Source organism: Barbus barbus (assembly GCF_936440315.1).
Source record: "Barbus barbus genome assembly, chromosome: 38".
NCBI lineage: Eukaryota > Metazoa > Chordata > Actinopteri > Cypriniformes > Cyprinidae > Barbus > Barbus barbus.
Window position 1 is genome coordinate 5,414,146 of NC_136716.1, and position 20,581 is coordinate 5,434,726.

The window sequence follows — 20,581 nt, forward strand, 5'->3', positions numbered from 1 at the left end:
ATTGGTTCAAATGATCACTTTTTCATTACAATGTCTCCAAGCTATTTACGACATAAACCTCCTGTTTCAGTAGGAAATGAAGGGAACTGCACTTGCCAAGCCATTACATAAGGTCTTTAATGTAAAGCCTGTATATTTCCTGTCTTAACTAGAGAGAAGAAGTCTTGTTATCCATGTACTCTGACAGATGTTTCAAACTATGTTTCAGTTTGAGTGTAGGCGAGTACCGATCTGGTCCATGGACCTTTATTCACTGGGAAATGTGGAAATGAAAGCCCTGTGCTCAATAACATAATGAGAACAAACATCAAAATCTAATACATCCCACATGCAGCAACTCCAAATGATCCTAAACATCATCAGATGTTCCTTAATAATGGGCATGATGTCAACATCATGCCATGAAAGCATTTTGTAATACATTCCATCTAATGGATATATAGAGCATAAAATCCTCTGTCAGCATTGCAGGTTGGTGAGCTATCGTGATAGATGAGATGAGCTTTCTTTATTGTGCAAGAGTTGCAAACCCATCACTGATTTTGATTTGGTCAGCTTAAATGTTCAGGGTGGCGATATAAAGCATTTCATACAGAAAACATTTAGTAAACAATGATTTAACACTGCTGTGTGATAAATGCTAATTCTGAATATGACAGGATGCATGATTTATTCCAGTAATGAACTGCTATGGATTAGTGTTGGGATATCTATCTAGCTATCCGAACTTACAATCTAATCTTTTAAAATGTGATCAATTGAAATGTGCACAATTCCTTTCACTTTTTGGCAAACAAAGTGCTGCACAACAGAGGTTCACTGTTTACATTAAAACATGGATATTGCTTACAATAGCGATATTGTGTAATATTATTGTTATTAAGTACATTCTACTGTACAATAGTAATAGTCTTCAAGTAAAAAAAAAACAACTACTAATTTTGGCAGGCTGTAGCGAAAACCTTTGTGTTTCTTAGTATATCTGACAATAGTTTTATAAAATGAATTAGGGAAGTGTCATTTGGAGCAGCTCTGGAGCACCATATACTGTATATACTCTATATTCAGTATATATATATATACAGTATGTATATATATATATATACACAGTGGGGGAAGAACATTTTTTGATCCCCTGCTTATTTTGTATGTTTGCCCACTGACAAAGAAAATATATCAAACACCACTTTTTGTTTTCATTTAAACATATTAATAGCCGCAAAAACGTAGTTCAGGGAACGTACATTCAGTGAAACGAAATATTATAGGCCTATCAAACAGCATTGTCTCTTTTCTGTTTCATTTAAAATGAACAAAAATGTGGCTCATGGAACGGGTATACAGCACACATTACAATTAAACGAAATGATATCAAACACCACTGCCTTTTCGTTTTAAAGCATAGACTGCGCAGACTGCATAATTTCTGGGAGGTCAAAGAGGAAGGATGAATCTTTCAGGCAAAATCAAATCAATCAATATTTCTTAGGTTTAGCACTTTCAGTAAATAAAAAGTGCCATTGGATGCTTTTCACTGCTCATTTATGCTCATCATTTTGCACACAATTTACTCTAGTGCGACAGTTGGACTCATCTCATGATAAAAAGGTTTTAAGTCTTTTATATTTCATTTGTACTGTATTGCAAACTGAGCAAAGATTGAACCATTGTTGCTAAATCCTTAGATCTTTGAAAAGATGTATAATTTGTCAACTTTAATTTCCATTTTCGGACAGTACACTCTCAGTTGTACTTTTCACAAGCTAGACCTTTTTACCTTATTTACCCATAAAGGGTGCATTTAAGTACCTTAAAGGTACTCAAAATGTACATATTACTACCTAAAGGGAACATATAAATGGTACATCCCAGTGACAGCTTCTGTACCTTTTATCCTGAGAGTGTAGTCTATATAGTAAATGTAAACAAAAGTATCAAGAGGTTAAAAATAGCCAAGTTGGCAGCCAAATCTTCTCTGATTATCTGACCACAAGCAACATACAACAAGTTTTATGAATCGCCCAGCTTTGTTGGTGTGACTGACCTTGGTAGTGATGCCAAGAGATGCTCCATTGTCCAGCAGGATGGATGCCACGTCTTTGTGGCCATCGCGGGCAGCCAGGTGGAACGGCGTGTATCCAGATGTGGTGGTGGCGTCAGGTGAAGCCCCATGTTGCAGTAGTTGCTGGACTATATCTGGTTTTCCCAGACGACTGGATATATGCAATGGGGTCTGATCGTCCTACACACACACACACATACATATAAGACTTGTTAGTCTTTTTTGTTAGTCTTGTTCTAGTCTAGTCTTCGTGTCAGCGCAAACAAACAAGCAACTGTTTCCTATTAGTATAGATTGACTGCATTGCTGACAGCTATTACATTTACATTACATTACATTTATTACATATATATATATATACACTGTATATAATGTTACAGTCCACTTTGAATAATACAGTAGTTTCATTTCAATATAAGTCTCAGGTGTTCCCAGTATGTGTCTGTGAAGTTTCAGCTCCACACATCATTTATTATATCATATTGAAAATGCCTATTTTTAGTTGAAGCAGAAAAATGCTGTTTTCGTGCATGTCTCTTTAAATGCCAAAAAACATCTGCTTGGTTTTGATTATCATGTTTTTGCGTTGAAATCATGTGTTTTAAAGCCATATCAGTTTACAATTCTGATATACAGTTTTGAGCGCACACATCCAAAGCACGCTTCACAAGCATCTGTCACATGGCATGTGAGTACTAAACGTTTTCTGCTAATACAGCAGTGTCTGTCAACAGTTGTGGGCTGGGCTTGTAAAATGTGGCATCACATTTTATGGATTCTGCGAATTGCTTGTTCAGAGACACTGCTGATGATTTATGAAGATTAAAAAAAAAAAAGAAACGGCTGGATTTTTATCATTATAGGATGGCTGTGTACACACATTTATATTCAAACAACATGTAAAAGTGAATTTTTCATATTAGGTGCCCTTTATCATAAAGGGTTATGGCTTCATTCAAATCACTCTCTTTGCAAACACCAATAAAGCAGCACATATCTCTCTCTCACCTTGGCTTTAGCATCCACATCTGTTCCATTCGCCACCAGGAATTTCACCACGTTTGCCTGTCCTGCCCTGGCAGCCATATGAAGCGCCGTCTCTCCCCTCTAAAACACACACAGAGGAAGCTTCTGGAAAAGGTACTACTGTTTGGACAGTAAGCCTTTGTGTATGCAGAGCTCTTTCATCAGTCTCGGCCCCTCTGCCCAAACCGTCTTTCTTTCTTTGTTTTGACACTCTCGATGGGCTGCACCCCAACAAAGCTTAAAGCATGTTTCTACGGTAACAGACCTCGCTGTTGGCCCACCGTCTGTCTGATGGGGAACAGTCGAGCATGATTACAGTCTGACTGTACTCTAATTACAGTAAACTAAGGAGCTCCAACTTGCGGTCAGACGTATGTTTAAGCACATGGACGGAGACTGTTATTACCCTAAAAGGCTTTATGAAACTGGAGACCAAACCAATGTGGCAAGCATTGACACGTTCCAGAGAGGAACAAGGCTGGACTCTGGGGCTTCACTAAAATGTTTTGTTTTACTTAGTTTTTTCATTATCAAAAGGAAACGGTTTGTTTGGTGCTGGTGGGCTTGGGGACAGCTGTACTCACCACATTCATCATGTTAGGAGATGCTCCGTGATTAGTCAACTGAGTCACAATGTTTTCATGGCCCATAAAAGCGGCCACATGAATCGGCGTGAGTCCAGACTGCCAGAGACACAGAAATATGCAGCTTTGAAGCACTGGGAACTGCATGCTAAAGCAAATATTACCTCATTTCAAAATGCACATGTTGTTTTTCAAAACAACAGCATATTTGATTGAAACACTTTATGTCTAACTCTATTGTGAAATGCTTCATTGCTATGCATGAAAACCCATCTCTGCCTCAGATTAAACTAAGCTGAGAAATAAAATTGTAGTTGTGAGATACTGTATATAAAGTTGCAATTACAAGAAATTACTGCAAACAACTGCAAGATTTAAAAGCCACAATTAGCCCCTTTCACACAGTAATACCAGTAAATTGCCGTAAAATTACCGGAAACGACTTTACCGGTAAATTCAAAAATGCGCTGTTCGCACAGGCAACAACATTCTGTCTTTTTTCCGGAACAGCACCATTCACACATCCATTCCAAAGTACTGGTAAATTCTGTGACATCCCCTCCAATGGCTGCGCTTGTATTTGTAAACATGGAGGGGTATATGCGGTCAGTCTTTTGTTGATGGTTTCATTTTTGTTTCAAACTTTCGCATTCATGCAGCTGCTTTTGTCCCAGAGACATCGTAATAGACGACTACAAACCAGTGCTTAATTAGAAAATTTCGAGGACCCGGAACAAAGCGGATTCGGCATGTGATTAGAGGAGGGAGAGGTAATGGAGCATTCATCCGGTCACATTGGTGAACCAGCTTAAGTGATTAACAGCGTGCATCAGTTGCTTTTATTAAATTTTGAAAACAGCAATTTCCAGGCTTGGGGAAAAAAAATTATAATAAATAATGGAATTTTATTTCACAAATCTCTGTAATAGAGTTATAATTAATCATGTCCAGAATTTCGTGTGTATATTAGTTTTACTCATCCCCGTAGCTTTCAAGTTTATAATGAGGGAAATTCCTGCAAACATTTATTCAAAATAGCAAATAGGTTATATGGGTAAATAAATCCACACAAAATAGCAGATTAAATCAGTAATTTGAAAACAGCGTGAGTGATTCAGCTGGACCGCGTCTTCTCTCTTTCACTCTCTCAAAGCTGCCTCACACACCAATCCAAGACTTTCGCACGCATTTCGGGACAGTTGACAAAATTGTGACTTGCTTAATCGGGTCATTGTTGCATTGTCACAAAAATGTATAATTTGCATGTCTTTTTAAGCCAATCGGTACTCGTGCGCTCCAGAGTCTGTTTCAAGGCTGAGTGCTCACAGTCACATCCAAAGCTGCCTATAGCGAGTATCATATCAAGTTATTTTTTGTAGTTTGTTGTTGAGCTTAAGTGGCCAAATACACACAAAATTATGCAAAAAATGGCCGTCCTGGCGATTATCCAGGTTTTTTCTGAAGTAAATGTGAACAGTTGAGAAAGAAAACGCATGTGTATAGGCTATTGGATCCATGCATTATGTCTTGTGAGAGCAAAGCAGTTCACATGTCGCGTCTTTTGCGTGCTCAGGTTTTTTGAAACGTTTTTTAAAATGTAGATGTGCTTCAAGTGCGATCATTATAAAGGATTTTTCATAGGATGTATGCACACTATAGGTCAGCACAAACGTCTTTCATTGGCATGTGAGGAGGGGGATCCGCCAAAATGAGGTGCCTTGGATTTCGGAGGTGCCGTATCCGGATCTGGCTTGTTCCGGCACAAATTAAGCCCTGCTACAAACCAAAATACTGAACTACAGGAGAAAAAATGTTGTCGCTAGCATCCACAGGCTTAGGCACTACCTGCAGCTAAAAAAAAAAACTGTTATGTTTACACAAATGGCTACACAGGCGGATACATGGGAAAGTGTGGAGTGAATGCATCATCTGCTTCAGAAGGTTATGATTGGCCCGGAGTAGAGTCTTACGTCAGCGCATTCTGAACTCGTACGTGCTCATACCGGTAATTTTCCTTCTGCGTTCACACACAGCAGAATTCCATCAATTTAGTGGTAATGTTACAACTTCTCATACCGGTACATTGCCGGAACGAATTTACCGGTATTTTTGAAAAGGTCCTGTTCACACAAGATCTCTTTACGGCAATTTACCGTTAATTTTCCGGAAAAGTCTGTATGTGTGAAAGGGCTGATTGCTGTTTAAAATTGAAATTACAAGAAACTAAGCAGTTTTGATATATAAAGTCACATTGCAAGATGTAAATTAAATTCATAAATTCAATTACATAATATAAAGTTACAGTTGGCAGATATCAGCCACACTATATTGAAAATTGTGAGCTAAAATGTTGCAAAAAAAAAAAAAAAAAAATTAATAAATTTGAACACAGGCTTTGTAATCTCATTTAACAGCACATTATTTCCATTTGGGGCATAGGAGCAATCATAAAGTAGGAGGGACACTTTATAAACCTTATCAACTTTGCTCATGAATATTAATTAGGTAATATTATAAATTTATAATATTAATATTTGGCTGATTGGTAAAATGCAGGTAAATGGGCCAAAGCTTGCTTGTTATAGTCATAGTTCTTTAAATCATATACAAGCCAAATAAAACGCTAAATAAATAATTATGTGCTAAAAAGTGAGGGAGACAAATGTCCCTCCATTTATAATGGTTGCTTCATCTAGTTTTCACACACACAACCAACATTTCTTACAAAAACATAAGCAAAGTTTCTTGCATTCTGAGTTATTAAGCTGTTGAGACCAAAGTGCACGGTAAAGCAAGCTCTGCAAATGTACAGTAGATATTAAGAAAAAATCTTGCTCTCTCACCTCAGTCACAGCCTGAATGGACGCTCCATGTTTCAGCAGCAGCTCCATCACTTTAATCCTGTTCTTCTTGCAAGCGATGTGAAGTGGTGTAAAACCATTCTACAGAGAGAAAAAAAGAGATTCTGGTGGCTTTTACTCCAACTTACTAATGAAAATCTGGTTACTTTCTGCCCGTAACAAGATGATTGAAGAGTTAACAAAGCTTTGTTTCCAGACAAATGAAAACACGTGGCTTCTGCTGCTCAATGCTTGGCAGACTTGTCTTTCTACAGTTTTCTTTCTTTCTTCCTTTTTTCCTCATAAAATATAGAGGCACGCCCGTTCTGTAACCATTACTTCAGAGCATGACAGTATTCACTGCGCTCTTTGCCAAAAGAGGCTTTTTAAAGATCGCCACGGCGCTATGCAGAAACAAAACATGTTACATGTCATAGTCTTCCCTCCAATTGCTCACATATATAATTTGGAGGGTACCATCTAAGGTAGAATACAAAGGGGGAAAAAAGGAATTAAAATAATAAAAGTGGACTGTCTCCTGTTGTAAAGTGTCCCAGACCTTATGCCAATATTCAAAGGTCTGGCAATGGGAGACTACGATTAAGGAATTTTGTTTGTTAGACAGGATCAAAAAAAGAAACTGATCCAGAAACATTTTACTTGTTAACTCAAGACTCACCAATGCTTTGGCATTAGGATTGGCCTTCTTGTCCACAAGGACCTTGGCAACTTTGTAGTGTCCGCAGTGTGCAGCGACATGCAGGGCTGTCAGATAATCGTTGGTGACATCGTCCACGGGCACATCATGATGAAGCAAGAGCTGAACGCAGTTCAGATGATCTCCTTGCGTGGCCATGTGCAATGGTGAAAGGCCATTCTGTTGAAACACACAACAATCTAAGTTATGCAGAAATTAAATAACGGAAGAACTTTCACTTCTCTATTCTCTATTTTGTAGGAATCACAGATGGATCAAATCTAAAGCAGTTTTTCATCTTTCTAAGAATTCTGGGAAGCAAATGTAAACTTTTAAAATCTAATAGAGCCATAATCCCCCCTCAAAAAGGACATCTGGGGTAACAGAACAGCGAGAGAGTATTTATGCATCACTATTTGTACTAAAACAATTGCTCCATTGTGACACTAATCGGCTGGGATATTATCTAATTTGGCAAGAAGTCTGTGACCATGTTTTGCTTTGCTTTCAGATTCCAGAAAAAGTGTTCAGTGATGCAATGGAAAAACAGTAGAAAATAAAATGATAATGTCACATCTGCATACACTTAAAGGAACAGTTCGTTCAAAAATGATGTAATTCACTTGCCATCATGGCATTCCCAACCCATATAACACTTATAAGAACACAAAAAAGTTGGTTTAAAAGACAACTTGTATCCAGTAATATTTGCATTTATGCATTTAGCAGACACTTTGATCCAAAGAGTAATAAATGCAGTTTGTGTGAGTGTGTATAGTATAAGTGCATTGGTTTATGGGTGTGGGGTGGTTAAGCGCTTGCGGAAGTGGTGTGTCTTCAGCTGCTTTTTGAAATTTGTGATGGTCTCAGCAGTTCATTCCACCAGAGAGGGTAAAGGTTTTGAAAAGTGACTTTTTGCCTCGTTGTAAATTAACAACAAGGAGATATCAATATTGGGAGATCACGTGATGCTTTCATGAGCCAAGTCGCACATTAGCTGAGCTCTGTATATATTACAGTCTTTTACTGTTGTTCGTCTTCTTTTTTTACATTTGGGGTAGTTTTTTCGTTTGTCGTTGGTCTGGAGATGTCACACAGTCGGAAACTCGCTTATCTCTCACCATCATCCTTTGCCAGTTAAGAAGAAAACAAAACCAACAGCCAAGCCGACATTGAAGACAACATAGCAATCACTATAAAGCGATTTGAGGAGATTTTGACAGCTGAATTAGCAGCAATGCGCACCGAATTCGCCTCTCACATGACTACAATCCAGAATATGTGTACTAAAGTTTACTTTTTAATGGAGAACAGAGAGATCAGAAAAAAAGGGATCGGCGAACACACTGGCTGTCTGGATGCCCTCAAGCAGCAGGTGACTGATTTACAAGACCGCAGCAGACGCAGTAATCTCCACCTGCTGGGACCACCTGAAGGCGCCGAAAAGGATGACCCGATCGGCTTTCTGAAAACGGTCTCTGCCGATTTGGATCCCATCACTTGCGGGCAGAGATATCGAGATCGAACGCGGGCACCGAATTTACTCCAGAGCTTCAACAGATCACTCCAAACTGCGAGTGTTTCTCTTCAAACTGTTACGCTACGAAGATAGGAATTTGATTTTAAATGAAGCAAGACGCTGTGGTGTGATGTTGAGCGTCTTCCCCGACTTATCTCCCGCGACGGCAAAGAAGCGGAGCTCCTTCAGTGCAATACGGAAGGAATTGAAAGAGGCAGGTCTGCAGACCTTCCTTCAGTATCCAGCTACTCTGAAGATCGTCATGAAACACGGCGAATCCAAACTAATGCAAATGCGAATCCAAACTTTTTTTCTTTTTTTTTTTTTTGTTTCTTTTGGGAGAGTCCACAAATGGCTGCCCACTACTCCGGGTGTGTGTTCACTGCTGTGTTTGTGCACGTTGGATGGGTTAAATGCAGAGCACAAATTCCGAGTATGGGTCACCATACTTGGCCGTATGTCACTTCACTTTCACTTTCACTTTCACTTTATTGTACAGTTTGCCTTTTAAATAAAATAAAAAAAAAATGTTCACAAATAAAAGGAGATATCAATATTATTGTAGATTTGACTGCACTGATACTATTGGAAAACAACAAAACTTCAGCTGAACTGAGCTGGACAATAACACTAACTTTGTAACATTGACATAATTATTGAACAGAACTGAATCAACACTGAAGTCACTGTAGATCTGCATATAGCTGAATTGAACTCTTTCATAATTGATGACACTTTTATTGAACTGATTTAACATTAAAGTAAGCTGAATAATGACACTATTGTCTTCTGTAGAGAAAAATAAATAAATTTGCTTCATAATTTTGCAACATTAACAGTTTATTACTGTAAAGCTGCTTTAAAACAAACTGTATAAAGTGTATAAAACTGTATAAAAACAGACTTAACAAATGAGATGTCCAGGCTGCACTTTTCCACATAACAAAAGTGAACGGACACAACCATTTCAGTTTTGTATGAAGCCCCTAAAGGGACATGGTGGTGGAAAAAAATCAGGGTGCGAGGAAAAATTTTTTTTCAAATGTTTTGCGTTCTCTCTCAAAATTTTGTGTTCCCTATGGGTGAGACGTCCGGCTCATTAGCCATTATAGATAAATAACGAGAACGAGAATGACAATGTGCAGTAAACGGTAAAACTGTTTGCACTACAAACCAGTGTGTTCATAATTAAGATAATACATTAAAATAATATTGTAAGACACAAATTTTCAATATTAAGCAGCAAAACGCTTTGCGAGAGAACGCTAATATCTTTGCGAGGGAATGCAAATGGCTTTGCGAGAGAAAACAAACGTTTTGCAAGGGAATGCAAAGTTTCTTGAAGGAATACAAAAGTTTTGCGAGAGAACTATTTTTTATTCCCACTACCATGTCCTTATAGGGGCTCCGTATTTTTGCATTCAGCACTTCATTCTGTTTGTCACATAAAGTTCCTATTTATTCTAAATATATGGGAAAGAGCAGCATGAACATTATTCAAAATATCTCCTTTTGTGTTGCACAGAAGAAGTTTGGAAAGCCATGAGGGTGAGTAAATGATGACAGAATCTGCATTCTCTTGAAGTGCAGAACACCATATCTAACCTTTGTCTTAGAGAGGATGGGTGCTCCACGGTCTAGTAACATCTCAACTACTTGCTCATGACCGCTCCTCGCTCCACAATGTAAAGGTGTCAGGCCGTCCTAGAGATTTTAAAACAAACATACATATATTACACACTGCCCCACCGGCAGGTGCCAGAATCTACAATCATCAGCCATAATTAACATTACAATCCCTCCCATGTGACATGTGCTAATATGTCAAATACTTAATGAAAGGCAGCATTCCTCTACTGGAGACAGGGAAGAGTGCAACATCTGTATGCAATTTCTCTTCGACAGTGGTGCCAAACACATGTAACCTGAGGACTGAGGCTGTTATCATTTATTAGAATCAAACGGCATTTATCCCTGAATTATCCCTTCCAAATAAATTCTCTTTTCAACTTGAAAATCATCTTGTGTTTCTAAGAAAGCAGCTGAAAATGGCCACAAATGAACAGCAACTAAATTAGTTTCCTCTGAAACTTAATATGTAATTTGTTCATAAATTACAGCTTTTTTTCTTTCCAAGTCTTTCTTGACTATAGAATATACACATGCCGTTGTGCAATAAATGCAATGGGGAAAACCATGCGCTCACTTCCTCTGATGAGTTTAATATACAGCTGGAAAAGAAAGACAGTCTGTGTGGTTCGATTGCTTGCGGCACTGACCTTGGTTTTGGCGTCGATTCGGGCTCCTCTCTCCAGCAGCAGCCTGACCATGTTGCCATTTCCTCTTTTCGATGCCACATGGAGAGGTGTGATGTCATTCTGCCACAATAAAAAGACAAAACTAATAGTCAGACACATAATCAAGTTCAAAAGAACAAGGTTGATTAGACGTAAACACATACTATATTGGTGACTGTATTAGAACTGGCATTTTCTTTGCATATCTCATGAACTAATAATTAATTTTCTATAGATATTCACAAAAGCTATTTTTAAAGGAGGAATTTCTATAATTATTTCATTGAAAATTGCACTTTCCCATTAAACATCACTTTATTTTTGCTAAATCACTCTCTCTGCAAATGTTTATTAGTCAGAAAATAGAATTTTTCAGTTAACATGTCCTTAAAGTAGTAATCTGTAGACAAATCTATAGTAATCTGTACCAATCAACAGCATGCATTCAACAGAGATTGTTTTATTGTACTACTGTATATTTCTTAATTAAAAAAAACCCCAGCAAACTGATGGTGTGAGGTTGAATTATGCCAATGCTCAAAAACCATACTGTACATTAATACAGTATTCAATAATAGTATCTCTAAATTTTAATATAGGCTGGTTTTTATTGTGTCTTAATTTGTCTGCATGTGTGATAATATGTTGCTGGTGGAATATAAGCATGATATGAAATCTTTGGTGGACATGTATGTTCCATCTTAGAGATTTTTAATAATGTCACACAAATAAAAAATTCTGTCCATAGCTGCAGTGGCACAAATGAAGTGCACAGCGCCACACTGTAAACACTGTAGTACTGGGCTACACCACCCTCTAGCGATAGCTTACAAAATCTCTAATTTACTATGACAGACTGCTTAGCATTTTATAAAACATGGTGGACCCCACTGTGTGAGGCATCATAGGAGCAATGTTATGTCACGTATGTTGTGCTAAAACAGATGGATGTTGTATATTCCACAACATGGAGTCAGATCTATGGGATCAAATTCCACTTAGTGTCAGGGTCAAAGAGCTGCAGAGAGACTCTGGTAAACATGGTCTAAACCAGTGCAGGGTCAATCTGGGTATGCAGTGCTAAAATGGTGTCTGGATCAGGTGTTTTATCTTTTCATCAGGAGAATTATATATTTATTGTTCTGAGAGTAACACTGATTGGAACTATCATACAACAGTTAATTTCAGGACTCTAATTTATTTGGCTAAACAAAACGCAATGGGACGCTGCACTGATTGTATCATTATTGTCAGTGTTTAAGGCATTCCAGAACAAAGTATGCTTGAAAAAAAAAAAAAGGATATGCACATTATTTATTTGTGAGAAAATTTCATTAAATAACATGTAAATATACACCACCCTTTTTGGAGCAATTTCAGTCCATGCTTTAAATACTGTATGACATGGTTTTCCTCAGGCACCACATTTAGAGAATGTCCCTGTTCTGACCCCAGTGTAGTTCATAATACTACGCACTCCACTCTTACGGAATCCTTCAGCTGGAGTTCATGTCCTTACCCTTGCCTTGAAGTCTACGGCAGCCCCGCGGTTCAGAAGCAAGGTCGCTACGTTGATATTACTGTAATGAGCCGCAATGTGGAGAGGGGTGAAGCCACTCTGGAGAGGGACAGAGAGAAATAAAGCACAGGGGTCAAAATGTCGCATACAGAACTCTGAAGGCCCTGACCCCAAGTCACCTGACTTCATCCTCTACATATGAAAAGACGACACAGTAAACAGTAAAACAGATCTACACAGATGACCTTAGCACAACACTGAGGGAAGACACATCCTTCACTTGATCCCTCACGCAATGTAAACTCAATCTGGCCGAGTAATTATTTTGTTTTGGTTTGAACATCAAGTTTAATTTCTTTACTTTGATCTTTAATGTTTAATCTAATACTTTAATCTCTCTGTTTACACACCATGCTGTGGTTGCAATAGATGGGAGGGTTTTCAATTTTAAAGGATGTGTTTTCCTCAGATATTCAAAGCCTTTATAACAGCAACCTTCAGCTCAATTTTGAATACACATTTACATACAAAGCTTTAGTGGAGGTGAACCCATGATCTTATGTGTGCAAACATGCATACAGTGCACTGCATTTAACAATGTGCTGTTAAAAGATAAAAAATCAGTTTCTCTAACTATAATCACAAATATGATTTTAATTATTTGAAAGCAAATTGCAGCACGTTACTGAGTTACATAAATATATAGTAAACAACAGTTTTAGTAGTCAGTAGGCCACTGTCAAATTGAGAGAGCAGTTGAGCTGTAGCTGTAGATGAAATATCATACTATTATTCTCAGGTTTGTAAGTCGTTAATACTGTATTTAAGTTACATATCATGCAGTGCAAATCAGAACTGTTAAATTGCAGGAGAGCTGGAAGAAATCTGAAAGCCATGCTGACTGTGAAGAGAAGAGAAGAGAAGAGAAGAGAAGAGAAGAGAAGAGAAGAGAAGAGAAGAGAAGAGAAGAGAAGAGAAGAGAAGAGAAGAGAAGAGAAGAGAAGCTCTTTCTGCTGACACCTACTAGAAGGGGAATGTCATGCATGAGACGGGACAAATGCTCTGCAGCTGAGGAGTCTGATTCTATGCTACCTTCTTCTTCAGAACAGTACTAGATGTCTGGGCTTTGGTCTAAAAGGGCATTTAGATTTATATTTGAAAGGAGTTGAAGTATAAAGCATATTCTGACACATTCAAAATTCAAGCTGGTTTTAACATGAAGGCTCAGCACACTATTCTGATCACCAGACTATGTTGTGTAGCTTCTCCGCTACGATAACTACTAAGACTTGATCACACAGTTTTATTGAGTACTGTAAGTAACAGCATGCATTTATTGGTCCATCAGCTGGACCAGAACAAAACCGGCATAATTCAGTTGGAACAGCACAGACATTTGGGATAAAACTATTCTAGTTTAATATACAGAAACAACCAGCGGGCCACTGGTAGGTTGACTTCTTGTATCTGTGTGACCAATGGCAAATGTCGGAAAACACACAATCATGATCTTGCAAGTCCATTTGGTGCCACTAGTGGCACAGAAATTACACAAACAAAACAAAAAAGTCTCTCAGCTGCACTCCTCGCCTGGCTAAACCAGAGTGTTTCCTCTCCATGCTAGTTTTCCGCTGCCCGTTAGTAATAGAAGCGCCAATTTACTGAGACAAAAAAGCAATGAGCAGGGGCAGGAGGGGATGGGGCAGCAGCCACAGCAGCAGCGTGATGTGGGCACTTAGTGAGGTGTGTAACATATGTACATGTATACCTCTGTCGTTCTATTCACCATCATCTAGAAGGACCACCAGAGCAGGAGGAGAAAGAATGGTCTGATTAGTGTTCACAAAGTCACAATGGGAGCATCAAGCTGTACGGTGGCTACATCGTGAGGGAGAGCAACAAACCACACATCACACGACACCACAAGGGCTTAACTGGATGGTGCATCTACTAGTTGCCTACAGTTTAACTGTTTGGTTTAAACTGGCGTGTGATTGAAGATGATGTTTTAAGTAAATTTACAATGAGCATCTCCCATCATGCACCATTGAATTACAGCCACCACAAAGTCTGTTTAGATGTATATTGTGTTAATTCCAAAATACAATAATCAAGTTTGAATGGAAAGCACCATCAAGTTCTAGATGTAAACTAATGGAAAGCCTTGACTGTATATTGATAGAGGTACCTTGGATTCGACATCTGCATTGTGGTCGTTCTGCAGGAGCAGCGCCGCTGCTTTGGTGTCATCCTTACGGGCAGCAATATGCAAGGCAGGTAGCTGCACCTTCCCCTTGGTGTCGTTCTCCAGGAGCAGAGACACCACCTGGTCATGACCCTGCTGGAGAGCTACAGCCAGTGGAGTAAAACCATCCTACAAGCACACAACACAAGAATCCTTGAGTAGTCCAAAGAGATGTAAATCTTAAAGGTAAACTACAGAACTCTGGGCTGTCCATCTGTGGTGGCAACTCTATCTGTAGGGGGCTTTTATGCCTTTTTATTATTAGGTAGGACAGTGCAGACAGGAAAGGATTGGGTGGAGAGGGAGGGGCGGGATCGGCAAAGGACCTAGAGTTGGGAATCAAACTCGGGTCGCCGTGAGCACAGTTGTGCGCACCAACCACTAGGTTATCCGCCCCGAAAACATTCAAATTTTCGAAATAAAAAGAATATAAAATATCAATCATATCTTGAGAAAAACACAGAATATATGAAAATATGACTGTAACAGCACACTTAATGTTAATGACAGAATGTTTAATAAGCGCAAAAATCTTTGATAATTCTCACAGAACGGCTTGATATCAAAATAATGTAATGTATAATGTAAGTCTGAATTTCAAACAGAACTTCATTCTCACCAACATGGATCATTAACATGCAAACAGCTCTTCAAACACTGAAGTGTTCTCTGGTGCATAATCACTGTCTGAGAGACACGAGGGCCTGGTACATTCTCAAGGACAGTGACGTCTGGCACCCTGCTCCGTCATGTACCCACACACACACCACACACATTCCAAGCCAGGCATTCAATATCCTCACTGCGCAACTAGTGCTTGCCTGCTGCCTTGAAAAGGACAGCAAGGTCACTGGGTATTCTGAGCTGGGTTTTGTATGTATCATTGCAAGAAATACGTTGTTTCAGAGGGCTGCTGGAAATTGCAGTGAGGTAAGTGATGGATGGAGAGGAAGAGAAGGTTATGCTCACCTCTGTGGCAATGCTCTGACTGGATCCATTATCCAGGAGGAATTTGACGACGCCCAGGTGGTTTTCCTGGGCAGCCATGTAGAGTGGTGTGAAGCCATTCTGTAGCAGGAACAAAAATGCAAAAATGTGTTTCATTCATATTCTCTTTCACTTTATTGAGCAACTAAACAATTCACAGCACTGCCTCTGGCATACAGTAGCCTCATCTGCAGGATCATACTGCAGTGATGCTGATTTCTTATTTTAAATACCTATAAAAATAAACAATAACCTCAATATTTGAGGCAATCTGGAAAATTAAGTTCATTATCAGCATAGTCGAAAAATGAAAATTCTGTCATTAATTACTCACCCTCATGTCGTTTCAAACCCGTGAGACCTCGAAAAATTACGGTTGACCCCCTGATGTCACAACCATAATTATTTGAGGTCTCACGGGTTTGAAACGACATGAGGGTGAGTAATTAATGACAGAATTTTCATTTTTGGGTGAACTAACCCTTTAAATGTGTAGTAAACCATAAGATAGCAATGATTAGTTAGCACAGTTATTAGCAGGCCCAGACAGAATCTGCTGACATTTCTCAGAATGGAAAATTCACAGAATTCTGTGAAAATGTAAGTTAAAAATGTGTACTACTCTCACGAGTGGTTGAGAGTGTAACAAAAAACTCAAATTCTGTGTAAATCTATAGTGTTTTCTGTTATGCAAACACAAATTTAGTCTGGATCTGGGTTTTAGCACTAACATACAGTACCACAGATGAAATGAGGCAGCTATAAAAGTAGCCAGCTAGCTAAAATTAACAAATGTCAATAGTGTACATAACAACATAGTGTACATCATTTTTTTCATACTACGGTGCAAAAAGAATAACCTTGTAAAAGTATACTGTTCCAGCAAACCCCTGTAGCAACCTTTATTCAAACATATAACAATTTGCAATCAGCCTCCTCATTTACCAAGTGAGTTTCTCTATTTTAAGCACTGCAGTGAGAAAGCAGAACCAGGCTGCACTTGTGATAAGTTCTGGAGATAAAACATAGTCTGTCTCTAGTCTCCCGCACACGTGTGTTTAATTTTGGACTCCCTGAGGATTGTTTCGGTGACAAGGCAAAAACGCACGCACTACTACAACTATCGACCATACCAGCTCCCAAATCCCAACAGGTTCTCCTTAAAATGGAGACATAAGTAGGTTATATTTAATGCAGCACTTCAAAATTCTTTTAGAGCTGTTTGAGGACAAACTGAGAACTTAAGTATCAGAACTTGCAATTCAACGCTGGAGCCACTCACATTCTCTGGGGCCAATGCAATGGATATTATCATAAACTAAATTTGATGGCTGGTTTTCTCTTTCTGATCAACCACTGTCATGACAGAGCAACAGAATCTTTTAAAGAGAATCTTTCTGAAGAAGTTAGTTGTGTGTATAGTGTAACTGTATAAGTAGCTACCTGTACAATAACACATCCAGGTTAATTAGCGGTACGGCTATAAAGTTTTTCTGTGTTTTTTTTATAGCAAAGTATTTATCGACTATGTTTTTGAATGTTTGTTGTCGAGTTTTAATGCTGTGATCTGGTTCAATCATTCAAAACTCCTCATAGTTTTTGTTATACATTATATAATCTGACAAATGTACCATTTTAAAAGATGTTGCCCCCCTTTTAAAGCTTCAATGTAGTTTTATTTTCAAAGGTTTTATGTTAATTATGTAGCTAACCATAAGTTAGCTAAGATTAGCAAGTATTGTTATTAGCAGGCCCAGACAAAATCTCAAATTTGCAATAAATTTAAATTACAGTAAATTACTTTAAATTATGAGTAGCCTTTAGCTTGGGAAGCTACTTTAAGTATCAAACTAGCTTCACAAATGCTAGGTTCAATGGTATACATTTTTGAGACTTGTGCAGAGTGCATTTCTATATTATAGAGTGTTCAAGTCCTCCTGGGATATTCATATTTATGAGTTGGAAAGTATTTGATATGGAAACAGGAAAATTGGAAATTTGAATTTACGAGTTGGAAAGTATTTATAACAGAAATTGGAAAATTTGAAAATTTAAAATTCGGCATTCAAGTCATAGCCAGCCGAAGATGGTGATGTACCCTTTCTACAATTTATTTGTTATTTATTTGTACTTTTTTTATTGTTAAAAAAAAAAAAAGTACTTCTACAAATGTAGAATAAAAAAGTGCATCAGTTTGTTTTGCTTTTTTATGTTTTTATTTAATTTATGAAGGTGCTGTAAATTGAACCATTACATTTTCTATGGTAATTGTACATTGCTATTGTATTTTGCACATGCTTAGTTTTATTCTAAATGGGAAAAAATTTTTTTTAATTCATTTCAACATAATTACTGTCAATACAGATGCTACATCTATTGCATTCACCATATTTTCTCACTGACAGTACCCTAACTAAGAAAATTGGGGTTTAAAGAAGGTTTCCCAGCCATAATTATGACTCTGCGGTGGCATTCATGTGTGTTCAACTTGTAAATGCATTAAGTGTGTAAATACTATCTTTCTCACATGACTTGAATGCACCATAAGAATGGAAGTTTTTTACGATAAATTTAAGAGCTGACTATACCTGAGACTGGGTGTTGATATTTGCTCCATTATTCACGAGTTCCTTGACAACATCCACCTGTCCAGCGAGAGATGCTATGTGCAGAGCAGTGTTGCCTTTCTAGAATCAGGAGAACATGAGACAACAGTTTGACTCAATGTATGCAGTGACCCAATGTTTTTTTCATAGACCAGCTGTTTTGAAATGCTTCCTCGCTATTTCTGTCACTGTTCTAGTACATAAATATCACTTTCAAAGAATCCACTTTTCTTCAGAGTTTCTAAAACCGCTACAGACATCCTCCTCTTGAAGATCCTCAGCATGAAATAGTAGATCCAGCTCTTGGTAGAGGCTCAAAGTCAACATGAACATCAGGCAACAGTGACTTTGAAGACTTGCTGATGCAGCAAAGTCATGCCTATGAAGTCATACATAGCTGAGTAACACTCTTGTCATCTTTAATTCATATGCTCATTCATCTATACTAGTGCAAATAGTGCCTTTATAGTGGTGTGTTATAATATATGAGATGCTGGGGGGGTCTTACCTTTGTTGCGGCGTCCACACTGGCACCAAGTTTAATAAGCTCGGCCACAACCTCCACATGGCCTTCTTTAGATGCTAGATGAAGAGCGTTCAACCCATTCTGCATCCAGAGAAACCGATGAATCATGAAAATATATTCATTAACTGATTATTTATATAATTTGGGATTATAAATAGGCATATCAGAGACAGAAAATATTCTTTAATGGTCAAACTCAGAAATAGAAAGTCTCAAGGGCCGTGGATATTTTTTGTCTCTCGTATGCTCACATAGACTGCATTTATTCGATCAAAAATGCAGTAAAAACAGTGGCTTTGTTAACATTATTACTATTTAAAATAACTGTTATTTATTCCTGTGATGCAAAGCTGAATTTTCAGTATCATTACTCCAGTTATCAGCGTTACATGATCCTTCAGAAATCATTCTAAAATGCTAATTTGCTGCTCAATAAACATCAATGTTGAAAACAGGTGTGCTGTATGCGATAAGCAGAAAGTTAAAAGAAGAGCATTTATTTGAAATTGAAATATTTTGTAACATTATAAATATCTCTACTGGCTATCAGTTTAATGAACCCTTGCTGAATAAAAAAAATAATAATTCTGTAATAAAAAAAAACCCAAAAACATCTGATTGACCCCAGACATTAGAATAGTAGTATATAGTACAAGTTAAATGTTAATTTTACAAAAACAAAGATGTATAACCTGGTTGCAGATGTTGATGTCCACACCAGACTTTATATAATCAAGGGCCTTCTCGAGGTTTCCAGCTCGGGCCGCTCTGAGGTAACTGGCATTACTGTCAGTCTGAAAGAAAGAGAAAAAACAATCAGATCATCCTCTTCACAACCCCTGACTGATGCTGATGAGAGAGAGAAGGAAGTCCTCGAAAACGAAGAGTTAACAAACTGCAATCTATAGCATCATCTGCATCTAAGCAAAAACCAAAAAGATAAAAGAAAGAGATAAAACATATTATTCCTGGACATGGCAACCACGTAGCAACATGCAGCCACAGACAAGCACCAAAAAAAAAAACTATTTTGCCCATGTATGAAGTGCTTTGAGAAGTGAAGTGCAGCTGAGATCTAGGGCCGGTTGCATGAACTGTTTAGACTAGTCTTCAAAAGTTAGTAATCTCATTTTTTATCCTAAAGACTGGTCATAACTAATTCAGTTCTGAAAAGGCAGATTGGTTTTTATTTGTATTGAAAAAGTAAGACTGATTACCCCTTGGTAGCTGCTAGTTGGTGAGTTCTTAAGACACATGGTGGCTAAGTTCATGCAACTGGACCCTGTAACCGAACGGTTGATCGTGCAGCAGGTCATTGCCAAGATTCCCGCTGCCGCTCCTGTGTCTGATAATGGGCTAGATGACATTTGTAATAACAGAAACAGAAATAAACAGTAATTCTGTGGATAAACTGGCTGTTATGTAAAACAGGGCCTGAGAGAGGACAGCAAAGAAATGTCACAGCTCTAAGAGCGGGATTCCAGAGGCATTCACGCAGGAAGTCATCAGCATGAGGAGCAGTAATGGATGCTTTCATCCTGTCAGAGTAAAGACGTCACACACCTGACTAAACATACTGGAATTACATGAGTGTGCTGGTCTTTTCCATATTCCTCATCATTTTTTCCATTCGGAAAAGTGGTTTTGCAGGTGCATTTGCTGAACCAGTGATA

General features: G+C 38.2%; 1 protein-coding gene across 7 annotated transcripts in view; it reads right to left on the reverse strand.

Annotated features, from left to right (window-relative positions):
• The window catches only part of LOC306858033 (ankyrin-3-like), a 178,891-nt gene that overhangs the window by 49,559 nt on the left and 108,751 nt on the right, over positions 1-20,581 (reverse strand). For all 7 annotated transcript variants that reach the window (XM_079398386.1, XM_079398385.1, XM_079398381.1 and 4 more), the window contains exons 2-15: positions 19,601-19,702; positions 18,891-18,989; positions 18,365-18,463; positions 15,759-15,857; positions 14,733-14,918; positions 14,313-14,336; positions 12,545-12,643; positions 11,008-11,106; positions 10,334-10,432; positions 7,192-7,389; positions 6,516-6,614; positions 3,673-3,771; positions 3,071-3,169; positions 2,045-2,242 (exon numbers count right to left, since the gene is read on the reverse strand). In XM_079398386.1, the coding sequence (XP_079254512.1) occupies positions 2,045-2,242; positions 3,071-3,169; positions 3,673-3,771; positions 6,516-6,614; positions 7,192-7,389; positions 10,334-10,432; positions 11,008-11,106; positions 12,545-12,643; positions 14,313-14,336; positions 14,733-14,918; positions 15,759-15,857; positions 18,365-18,463; positions 18,891-18,989; positions 19,601-19,702 (1,599 nt within the window). The remainder of the gene's footprint in view (positions 1-2,044; positions 2,243-3,070; positions 3,170-3,672; positions 3,772-6,515; positions 6,615-7,191; positions 7,390-10,333; positions 10,433-11,007; positions 11,107-12,544; positions 12,644-14,312; positions 14,337-14,732; positions 14,919-15,758; positions 15,858-18,364; positions 18,464-18,890; positions 18,990-19,600; positions 19,703-20,581) is intronic.